Below are 12,557 nucleotides of genomic sequence, written 5' to 3' on the forward strand. Positions count from 1 at the left end.
ATTTGAAATGTTACCAGGACACAGCAAGCATTTCAAAGGCCTTGAGGATACTGGAGATCATCAGACAAGATAGCACATAATCAATAGTTAGGTACTGTAAGGAACTTAATGACACAGTACCCAGGAGAAGGGAAAAGCTGAACTTGGGGTTGGAAAGTCCCAAGGTATAGTCCCATCATTTTAACAGACGTAGTGTGTGTGTGTGTGTGTGTGTGTGTGTGTGTGTGTGTGTGTGTGTGTGTACATGTTCTGTGAAAGCCCAAGGCCAACTTGTGGTTGATTCCCAGGTGCTATCTGTGCAGTTCTGAGCCAGGGTCTCCCACTGGCCTGGGACTTGCTGAGTAGGCAGGTTGGCGGCTGTGGAGCACTAGGGATTCCCTGTCTCTGTCCCCCTGTGATTGGATTACAAGCACATACAGGTGGCTATGCAGGCTTTTTTACATGAGTTCTGGGGACTGACCTCAGACCTTCTGGCTAATGTGTTAGGAATTGACCAACTAAACTACCTCCCTGCTCCTCGCATGGCTATTTCTGTCGTTTACCCATAGACACTGCTTACGTTGGAGAAACAGTAGATAGTTTAGAATTCCTGACTTTTATATATCAGAAGATGGAGGGTCAGAGGGATGAATATTTGTATCTGAAGTTCTTATCTTGAGAGGTGACTGAGAATTCAGCTTTCTTCACTGAGCCTGAAGTGCTATGTGTCAGTATTTAAATACCTCCTTTCCAGTACCGTGTGCTCTTTCCCCTCTTGATTTCTACGTCTCCAGAACAAGCAAAGGGCACGTATGAGGCACACAGGATGCTGCTGAGACATTCGGAAGAGCAAAGCAGCTGCTGAGATTCTTTATAGTTGGTCCTAAATCTTAAATAGTTGAGAATGGTTTTCACTAGCAAAGTACTGTTGTACCTGCTAGAACACATTTCAAACTTCCGTTCTAGAAAAGCCAAGAGTGCGGGACTTCTTTGGAATACCTGCTTGGTTTGGACGCTGCCAGCTAGGTGACTTGACGCTGGTGGATCCTACAGGCTTGAAAGCAGCAGCGGAGCGGAGGCCAGCCACCGAGGGCCTGCTGGAACCTGGGCTCTCGGGGCCCTCAGACGCGCTCAGAGGTGAAGCTCCAGATGACGCCGGTTGCTGAGAAGGCTCCTGGGTGCTACTGTAAGGAAGGAAGGGAACAGCTGTGGTGAGGGGGATCAATCTAGTTCAGCCATGAGCCTTGCTTCTCCAAATCCATTAAAGCTTTAAGGAAAACAAGACACCGGTGGACTTTTATTTTTTAAAAAAGAAAACTCTGAGAGTGGGTTGGGAGAATAGAACTCATGTGACTTTAAGTCGGAAGTGGAACACTGGCGAGGAGAGGAGAGGTGCTGAGTTAGAGAAGTGCAAAGAAGGAAATCAGCAAAACAATTATAATTATAACAATTATAAGGAAGTCTGCTTCCTTACAGGGAAGTAATACACAAATAATTCTGAAATCATGAGGGACTTCCCTTTGTTAAGAAGAAAAAGCAGTTAACTTTTTTTTCTGTATGATGGAAGTTATTTTCAAATAGTCTACAATATGTTATGTAACCAATCCTCACATTGAATTTCCCCTCTCCATCCCTCGTTAACATTTCAAAAGAATCATCAGATCAAGGACATTAGTTGCTGGAGTATCCGTAATAACCTGTATGAAATAGCATCAATGTTGTTCTTTTTATATATTATAGTACATCACAAACTGTTTTCCTGACACCTTGCCAGTCACCATTTTCCACTGTCACTCGCCCGTTCTGTAGTATTTAGACATCACATATAGCAGACAGTGTAACAAAGAGACAATATCTCCTGCCTTGTAGAATGTCCAGTGTTTTAGGTTTCAAAACACCAGGAAAGAAGAGATTCAGCTACCATTATCTTTTCTCAATTCCAACAGGCAGTTATTTTGCTTCTAGAGCCTATTATCTAAACTTTAAATAAGGTCATTAATACTTTGGTGATAAAAACCCCACATAGTTTAAGCAGAATAATTAAATAGAAGATGCTTAGTCTATTTAGGGTATAGAATGTGAGCTTAACATATGAAAGGCTAATAAACATACTGAAATAATAAAATATCTATATCAATATATTTACCCATTACAAATAAATTAGTTTTAAGTCACAATATGAGGAACTTCTTATTCTGAGATTAAATTACTCATGTATATTTCACAAAATAATGAGCTACATAATCATAACTCTAAAGTCCAAATCATTGCCATTTAATCATCTGAAGGAATTAAAATTGACTTCCAGGATATCTTCCAAATGTATGAGTCAGTAAACTGGATGACAGGAATCCAGTGCCAAGACCAGTGTATCTGGGTGCTAGAAGGAGCAGTACTAGATGACCAAGGACTGAAAAACCTTGGGTGGCCTTGGCAAGCTTGCGCATCTACGTGGGCTGGTTCTAAATGGTTACCTGTTGTGTACTACTCATCAACCCAATCTGCAGCAGGATGGGTGTGGTTCAGAAAGAATGCAATCCCAATACGGAAGACCATTCAAAGGAAAATCCTGTGCCCTACTCACTGAAAATCCTGTCTCAGCTGAGAGTCACTTAGGCAGAAGAGGGGAACTCTAAATGGGAGTGGCCAACGAGAGAGCAAAACTGAGTTACAGTTCAGTATGTCGGCCAAAGCCTGTAATCTATAGGTCTAAGTCAGCTCTCCTGCTGTGTCACAGAAACTATGGCTTCCGGACATCCTTATTCTCCGCACTACATTTTACTATTCTTTCCAGGCAGACTTTGTACGACAGGTACCCTTCAACACCTTCCTTTTGCAAGCATCCGAGTTCTACCTGTGCTTAACAGAAGAACTAAAAGTACCCACTTAGTGCTGTGCTCTACCATAGGCAGTTATTCTATTTTTAACACTATTCTATATTTAACTCCTCAAGCTGTTACAAATTAACTACTTGTAATTAACTTATCTATTTATTATCATTTATTTAATATCTGGCATATAAATGTACATTCACTTGTGATGGCTGTTTTAAAAACTGTAAGTTTTATATGTACCTTGTCTTCACTACATTAAGATTACTTAAGGATGGGAACTCTGCCATGCTAGGAGTATATTACTTAACCTTAGTAAAGTTCTTTATCTTCAAACAGTACAAATATATTGCCTTTCTTCCAGGGTTATAACAAGCATGAACTAAAGTACTTGTACAATCCTCAACACTGAGTTAAGTGTTGAAAATGGCACTGATAATTGTATCTATGTTCTAAGTGTGTAGTTTAATGGTAATGATATTGTTAGTGAATATGGTTACTAAATTAATACTTCATGTAACAATTTACTTATAAGTATAGTTTCAGTTCTGGATTTTAATCTGAGGTACAATTTTAAATTACAATTATTTAAATTAAGTTAAAAGTCCTATGAAGATTATTGTAAGCTAACATGTTTTAATTTAGGTTGTATTTTTTTATACAAGGGTTTATATAAATTCTCTCCCCACTAACACCTAATACTTAAATTTTAAACTTACTTTTCAAACATTAAGGATCTGAGGCACACTATAAAGAAGCTATAAAAATCTAAGTCATGTGTACTTATGTACATTATGGTTATTTTTCCAGTGATAGAAACAGAACCCAGATCCTCAGCTCTTAGACAAGCATTCCACTGAGTCATGCTCCTAACTCTACACCCTGTCTCAAATATCAAAATATGTGCTTTGTGTATCGCCGCTGATAAAAGGCAAAGCACGGACTACTAATGTTCCCTCTCACAGGGTTCCCAGAGAGCTTCTTTCAGGCTGGAGCTGCAGGTATTACCTATGTGATGATGACCAAGGAACTCTGAAGGAGTAGAGTCACATAACATCCCATCCAGTTCTTAAAGTGTGGTCCAACTAGACTCAAGAACCTAAAATTTAAACAACTTCAGTGTTTTCCCTTAGAAATGGTCTGCTCTCCCTGACACCAACTTAAACACTTTACTAACTACTGTAGAACTGCAGTGTAGCATAATGAGAAGCTCTGTAATGCTGGGTAGCCAGAGACTGACAGCTCGTTATAGCCGACCACCACTAGCTACAGTGGTAGACGTTTACTTTGCTACTGATTTTACATTTGACACAACATATGTTCTCTGCCTGACTCACTGAGATTACACATTTAGCCAACCCTGGGCTATTTTTATCTCTGTATTATGCTTAGTAACTTCTGGGTTAACCATTAATTTTCTGTAATTATTTCTGATTTTCTATAGTTTGGCTCTGGAAAAGCTTAAGTGGTTGCCTGTGGCACTATGGGAAGTGGTGTACCCTTGAGGAGGTGAGCACCATTGGGAGGCAGTCAGGTGATAAGCAGTGTGCCCTTACAGATAGCATGGGGACCCAGCCCCTCCCCTTTCCTGCCACTGTGAGGTTAAACAGCTCAGCTCTAACACATGGTCCTGATCACAGGCACAAAAGCAATGGAGCCAGGCAACCACACACCGAAACCCCAAACCACAAGCCACAACAATCCTTACCTCTGCACAAACTGCTTATCCCATGTATATTATCACAGCAATATAAAGCTGAACACATGCATTTAGCACATACAGTAAAAATTAAATAACTTTTCAAGTAAAATTCTCATGCATATGGACTATAAGATAGTAGTCAGCCATAATAATTATATTGCTTTCCATCTTTTAAAAATGCATGGATTATTAATCATTTGACTATGGTACTGCAGCTGTAGCCATGTAATAAAAGCCCAGATTCCACTACAGTTTAAATATTGGCAAAATTATTCATGACCTCATACCAAACATCAAGAGTGCTATTAAAGACATCGTAATGGATTAGAAGGTGAGCGACAGGCCAATGAGAGAGCATGCATGGGCTTGGGCACTGCATTGAAAGTGCAGCTAATTCAACACAGCTTACATCAGTCCTGCAACCTTTGCATCTGGCCTGTTACATCATAGTGTGCTGTTAGAGGAAACAACCTTCCACAAGCCATGGTCCCTCCATAGTACCTGCTCTTCTTAACGTGGACAGAGCCACTCGACTCCTCAGAGGACTGAAGACAGGAAAGAGCTAGAGGCTTGGGGACAGTGCTGATGCACAGTGCATCCAGAAGAGACTGGGAGTTTTCAGGGCCGAAGAGCCTGGCAAGCATTCAGAGAGGAGCGTCAGTGACAACTTGCAGTGTCCACAAAAGAATGCCCGCTTTCAGTCTACGGTCTGAGACATCTCCTTTAGGAGTGAGAAAGAGATGGGGAGGAGGGAGACAAAGACAAAGCAAAGCAGTGGGGAGGGTGAATAGAAGCACCGAGATTTCATTGTATTGTTTGGCTTGGCCGGATGGCACACACCTTTAATCCCAGTACTTGAGAGACAGAGTCAGGCCGATCTTCCTTTCTGTGAGTTTGATTTAAAACAGTCTGGTGTACAAAGTGAGTTCCTTGGACAGCTAGGGCTATGCAGAGAGACCTTTTCTCAAATACAAAAACAACTAAGGAAATTTTTATTACAGTCATGCAAGGCTAGCTTTCAAAAGCATTTAAGCCAGGCGTGGTGGCGCACGCCTTTAGTCCCAGCACTTGGGAGGCAGAGGCAGGCAGATTTCTGAGTTTAAGGCCAGCCTGATCTACAAAGTGAGTTCCAGGACAGCCAGGGCTATACAGAGGAATCCTGTCTCGAAAAACTAAAAACCAAAAACCAAAAACCAAAAAAAAAAAAAAAAAAAAAGCAAGCATTACACCTATAAATGTGAAATAGTATAGAAGCAAGGCACATAGAAGGGCTGTTTCACGGAATAATTAGGCTTTAATTCACCAATGTTGTGGAATACGATAGCATCATCAGAAATTTAATTTCTACCTGACTCAGCCTCAGCGACAACTGAAAGCTATAAACTCTAAAGTCTGTAGGAACATAATACATGATAGTGAGCACAACTGAGAGATACGAATAGTGGGAGCTGTGAAAATGGAGCCATGGCTGCTTTTCAAGAACATTCTCCAATCCTGTGGATTTACTCACAGCCTGTGTGACACGCATACGACACAAGGGGGAGCTCACTACAGAACCCAGCCTCTGAACACTGGAAGACGCTGGGACCACAGACATATACTGCACACATAATTCTACCTGGTTTTCGCAGCGAGAGCAGCAGACACAGTGGCAGCCGCATCACTGACGACTACAGCACTGTATCTAGTAGGAGGGGAGAAGGCAGGAAAGTTTCCAAAGCCTTCCAAAGCACCTTCTACAGTTCTTGTAGACCTGCTTACACTTGACAGGGAAAAAAAGACAGGGGGAAGAAAAAATGAAAGTAAGAAAAGACAGCAGAATAAACACAAGTCGGCACCTATTCTACATCAGTATTTAGACATGAAGGTGAGCCATGTAAAGGAATGACAGTTATTTAGGTCACTTACTAATTATATCCGAAATTTCAGACATTTAAATTTAATGCGTAAGCCTATGACTGTTTTTTCATCAAGCACAATGTAATGTCAACCACATTATATATCCCATATATCATATATATACATAGACAACCAAGAAGAAAATGAATCTGAAAATAAAAGCTGCGATTCTGTAAGCAGGGATAAGGGAATTTTTCTTAAAAAGTTTTTACATAAGACGAGCTGTCTGGGAGTAGACATATACCTAGTTCATGGCATTTTCATGAGATGTCTTAGAAGCAGAACTGCCTACATGTTCAGAAGCAACAGCATTTATTAACATGAACAGGAAATAACTTTAAAATAATATAGGGTTGAGCTATTCTGGGTGGTAAGAATCTATGGAAAAGTTAAACAGTTTTCAAGAATATAAATAATCAAATCATCTTCTCAGCAAAATCCCACAGTTCTATTTTGACTTAGCTGTGTAGGTTTTTAAATGAGATAAAATTTCATATTCAGAGGTGTCCTTATGACCTAAAATACTTATTTTTTTCTTTCTTTACAAATAGTAAAATATCTGGGAAAGAATTTACAGTCCATCACTATGAATGCAGGACTCTCAAAACTGGTGATCAAGATTTATTGAATTTTTTTCTATTTAAATAGGATAGTCTAAAAACATGGAGTGGGATTTTCTTCTTATCTTCCTCTATGGATTTAAGTTACTAATAATAACATCGCTATAGCACTGTAACTACTTTTTGGTTTAAAAAGTTGTGACAATGGCCACCTCCAACACGCGATGAGGCCAAGTCCACAAAGGTTATTAAGAACCTGCCTCCACTGATGTGATTACATGAATCACAGGAAGTCAGTTTTAACAGATCATATAGAAACAAAGGTGATCTGCATATCTCTAATCGGAACGTATGGCTATGTGTACCGCTTTCAGTGCAGTGAGGACATGTGAGTGAGCGCTAGGGTGAAGAGCAGGTACCAAGAGATTCAATGTGTGGGTCTCTCAGTCTCTCCTGTCTTTGAGTCAACGGTTACTATTGAGGGAAAGTGAATAAGAAATAGAAACCAGGTTTAAAATAATCAGCTAAAAATGTAACGGTAAGCCATTCTGTAGTCCAGGAAAAGAGGAAATTAATGAAGTTCTACCCTCCAATGGTTAAAAAAATAATAATAAATATGAAAGAACCATCAATGTCGTGCAGGTCCTTCTCTATCATCTAAGAACATGTCTGTCTGCAGCATGAGCTCTCTCTCTGCTTCTCTTCTTTCAGAGGTAAATGACTGAACTGAAGAGACTAAAGGCAAACTCAGGAAGTTAATTTAACATATCTCAAAGTGAATAAACAAAAGACACAGACTTCTTCATTCTGTATTAGAAGTTAAAAACTAAACCAATGCATAAATAGAATATAAAAGCAGACTAAAGCAGTGTTCTGAGGCTAAGCATGTTAATGACATTAGCTCCTCAATCCACAACTGTGCTCCCATTTTCAGTGAGTTTAGTAGTTACATTCATCACCAGCACTGAAATGGAAAAAGAACTCTACCTAGAGTAAGTGGCTGCTTCCTTAGAAACTATGGCTACTTGACTATGAACTTTTAACAGCTGGGGAGCTGCAGGTGGGTGTGGTCCGTTCTTAAGGGGGTCTTCCAGAGAACTGTAAAACCTAAGTTTTCAGAAGTAAAAAACAAAGCAAAGGAAAGATTAATGTAAAGTTGAGACTATGTTTACCAGGCATACTGTCATTTAAGTGTCAGTAATTCATATCTAGGAATACTCTAATTGGTTCTTACTTCTAGCTCTGTAGCTGCAAACCTAACCCTCAGCACCCAATATAGGCTATTCTCCCAAATCACTCACCATGGCTAAACCCATGTGATAATATAGGCTATTCTCCTAAATCACTCACCATGGCTAAACCCATGTGATAATATAGGCTGTTCTCCCAAATCACTCACCATGGCTAAACCCATGTGATAATATAGGCTATTCTTCCAAATCACTCACCATGGCTAAACCCATATGATAATATAGGCTGTTCTCCCAAATCACTCACCATGGCTAAACCCATATGATAATATAGGCTGTTCTCCCAAATCACTCAACATGGCTAAACCATGTGATAACAGATGATGCTTAAAGGGAAAGGTGGCCGGAAAGTCCCATTCACTGATTACACGGCTTTGAATTACTTAAAAAAAAACTCCAAGAACTTAATAAGGTGTCAACATTTCACATATGATACAAGGAATACATGGAATACAATACATGGGATTTGGACCACCTCTGTCTGCCCTTACTGTGTGCACTGGTTTGGGTAGGTACTGCATTGTTGTAGAACTGAAAGCATAGGGACGGTATAAATGGTGATGTATATAAAGGAAGTAGTGTATCTAGTCATACAGCCAACAGTTGCAAGCAGCTGTGGGGAATTTTTTTATGTAATTAAACTTTTTATAATAACACTTCCATACAATGTATTTTATTGATATTCTCAATTGCTACACATCCCCTTTTAACACTCTACAATTTATATAAATACTTGTTATAAAGATGTTCTTTGATCAAAGTCCCCCAAGTATCTCCTTGTACTCCTCTTTCCCAAATCTCTCTCCTGTTTCCATGTTCTGTTGTCATTGACTTTTCATTCTTTTTAAAATGTATCTATGCCAATTTTTCTTTAGCCTGCAACATTAAATTCAGAAGAAATATTAGCAGGTAAAGAAAAGATGAAAACACAAAACGTTGGTTTCAAAGCAAGCAAGCACCAAATATAACATTGGGAAGATTTACAAGAAAAATACAAAATTGCCCATTTTCTTAAAAACCCATATATGGAAAAAATAGAATTGGTCAGCCATATTTCACTGATTCTTATATGGAAAATGTAAATGTAAGGTAAATAAACAGAAGAGGAGCGCTTGTATTGCTCCTTATTTAAAATTGATCATCTCTGTAAAAATTGCAACAACCTGAGAAACTGCCATATAGAGTTAAAGTACCATGAGAGGTAGAGGCAAAGCTAGACAAAAGTATACAGCACAAGTTAGTAACCTAGAGCCCAGCGACCATAACCAGCCACCAACTTATTTTACAAAGACTACAAACTAAAAATACTTTCCATATTTTTACAAAACTAAGAATATTTCCCATGATTTCCCTCATGCAAAGTACATAGCATATTTTGGTACATATACATAAAGTTTTATTGGGACACTATTAAGCTCATTCATTTATGTATATATGTCTATTAATAGTATGTGGAGAGTTGAGTAATTATGGCACACTAAATTACCCACAAAATTCAATGTGTTTGTGATCTGGACATTAATAAGCCAGAAAGGAAAAAAGAGAAGAGAGGGAGAGGGGGAGGGGGAGGGGGAGGGGGAGGAGGAGAAAAAAGAAAAAGAAAAAAAAAAGAAAAAGAAAAAGAAAAAGAAGAAGAAAAAGAAAGAAAAGGGGTGTAAAGGTGCTGAGCTGGTGAGCTTTGTCCCAGAGAAAGAGAATAGCGCATACCTTTTGTACTGTTATGTTAGGTTTTGTGTGTCAACTAGACACAGCTGGAGTTATCACAAAGAAAGGAGCCTCCTTTGAGGAAATGCCTCCATGAGATCCAACTGTAAGGCATTTTCTCAGTGAAACAAGGGTGAGAGGGCCCATTGTGGGCAGTGCCATCTCTGGGCTGGAAGAAGCAGGCTGAGCAAGCCAGGAGAAGCAAGCCAGTAAGGAACATCCCTCCATGGCCTCTGCATCAGCTCCTGCTTCCTGACCTGCTTGAGTTCCAGTCCTGACTTCTTTTGGTGATGAGCAGAGATGTGGAAGTTTCCTCCCCAGCTTGCTTCTTGGTCATGATGTTTGTGCAGGAATAGAACCCTTGCCTAAGACAGCTATCATAATGCTCTTTAAAGTACAAGCCTTGAGACGTGTTGCTTAGATCTTCCAGCACCAATGTATGGGTAGCTGACTCTTCTAGCTGTTCTCCAGCATTCTCACTGAGTGCTTCCTCTCTCTAGCTTTCTATTTCTTCTTGAAACAGATCAAACTCTGCTACTTCTATGTTTCATTACATCTGAGTATCATACCTCACTTGATTAATTTCTAAGCATTCCTCTCACCTCAGTTTAAAGGAACCTCCTCTGTGATATTGTCACTACTACATGTGTTCATAACACTTCTGTCTTCTTGCATGCAATGTCTTATTATTATATTGTACTATTTGTGATTAATTTGTTTAAAGTCAAGACTCTCACTAAACAAAAAATTTCTTGAAATCAGAAACCATAATATAGACGGATACAAAATTAAATATAATACTTATCGTAAGTTAAATATTTACTGACTGAATTAGTGAAACTTCCTGTTTTCAAATACAGAGCTCATGATAATGTGTATACGTTTGTCTTAGAGCATTTGTAGCTAAGCAAACATTATCTAGGAAAGGACACATGATCAAAGAAATGACTAGCGTTAAAAAACACATGCATAGAATGTGTTTTGTATTATAACAAGCCTTTGTATTTTCAGAGAACTATAGAGCATCTTAATTATTTACATGGTAACTAGTAATCAGAGTTTATTTGTAAACAACTGGGTTAAAGAAATCTTCTGATGCTTCTAGAAGCTATGCTGACTGGAAATACTTGAGGATTAAAATCTATATAACTTATAAAATACTTTCAAAAGCTAGATTCCTCAAGTTCTGAACAATGCACTTGAGAAGTTTTCCACTTGTCATACATGATTACCTATTTGTTATTTAGCCAGTTTGTAAAGACAGAAGGTTTATGACAGACTTTAGACTTCCAATATGGAGCAGACATCAACATGCATTCCAATCCTGGCAGTCCCCAATTCAATCCTCTTAGCACCGAGAGCTCTGATTAACAGCACAACCAGAGCAGTCATGCTCTCTGCCTTGACTGCTGCTTAACTGTGCCTTCGATTTCCACAAGAAAGGTCGGGAGTGTTTGCTTCTCAGATACATCTGCAGAACCAACCGGGCTTTCAGCCTTTGGCTGCTTTTCTCAGGAAAGATAAAGAAAGAGCAATTTGTGGACTGTGTTTTTCTCTGCAACCATGCCTAAGTGTTTCCATTTGCACCCATATGAATTATCTATCTAGGCAAATCAGCCACTATCCTCTTCACCATTCTGCAGGAGCAAATGAGAAGAATGCTTTCCGGCCTCCAGCCTACACAGCTGTCTCTCCAGCTCCTTCCTTTCTCTCAAGCACCTCAGAGCTCTCCTGAACCAGGCATTACAGATATGTGCCCTTCAAAATGCAGGAGTTCTTTTGGAAACATCATCAATAACAACAAACTACTTCCCACTTCTATTTCCTATGCCCCCTTTAGCCAAACTGAATAACAGTGTACTCACCACCTGTCACACTTAAGTCACAATATACTCATATTTTTGTCAAGGTCACTCATGACTTCTTATGATTTAATTGGATTGACAATTTGCATCTATCATGTTTTCATTGTGGTTAAAAACCACAAAACACAAAATGTGCTATCGACATGTTAATGTATAGTTCAGTATTGTTAAATAACATTATGAACCAACTTTAAGTGTTTTCATTTTGCAAGTCCACAATACTCACCCACTCTACAATTCTACTCTGTTTACGTGAGTTTGGCACTGTTGATACCTCACACAGGGAACCGTCTATTCCCTAGTCTCAGTACCTGATTTAACTGAACATCTCTTGTTTTCAGTGCCACAACCGCACTACCTGTCAGATCAGTATTTCACTGGCTATCCCTTCTTTCGGGTCACTGCCAGAGCAATATAATTTATAGAAGGACATTATATTATTTTGTATCGTTAAGGAGAAATGTACCACTGTCTCTATCTCAGTAATCTGTCAACAACAGCCTATGCTGTGAATAGACTTTTACATTATTTGTGTGTGTGTGTCTCATATCAAAATTAACTTTATTTCAAAATGAGCTCTTAAGATTTTTCCTAAAGTATATTATTCTATTTGATGACCAGAAGAAACCCTTTACCTACATTACCTCTACCATGAATCTCCGGTTTCATCACCACGCCTCTGAGTCCATCTTGAACCCATCTTTTTGCTCCATAACACAGTCACCATCCTTTGTCCACCTAGACTAAGTACTTTTACCAGTAGTGTT

General features: G+C 39.1%; 1 protein-coding gene across 16 annotated transcripts in view; it reads right to left on the minus strand.

Annotated features, from left to right (window-relative positions):
* Positions 1-12,557, minus strand: part of Pdlim5 (PDZ and LIM domain 5) — a 156,135-nt gene that overhangs the window by 37,254 nt on the left and 106,324 nt on the right. For 7 of the 16 annotated variants that reach the window (XM_017319659.2, XM_006501745.2, XM_006501744.2 and 4 more), the window contains 4 exons: positions 7,959-8,078; positions 6,131-6,274; positions 5,014-5,145; positions 979-1,163 (listed from right to left, as the gene is read on the minus strand). In XM_017319659.2, the coding sequence (XP_017175148.1) occupies positions 979-1,163; positions 5,014-5,145; positions 6,131-6,274; positions 7,959-8,078 (581 nt within the window). The remainder of the gene's footprint in view (positions 1-978; positions 1,164-5,013; positions 5,146-6,130; positions 6,275-7,958; positions 8,079-12,557) is intronic. The other 9 variants (XM_006501748.2, XM_006501746.2, NM_001190854.1 and 6 more) reach the window with 5 other exon arrangements.

The sequence above is a fragment of the Mus musculus genome, chromosome 3, assembly GCF_000001635.26.
Source record: "Mus musculus strain C57BL/6J chromosome 3, GRCm38.p6 C57BL/6J".
Taxonomy (NCBI): Eukaryota; Metazoa; Chordata; class Mammalia; order Rodentia; family Muridae; genus Mus; species Mus musculus.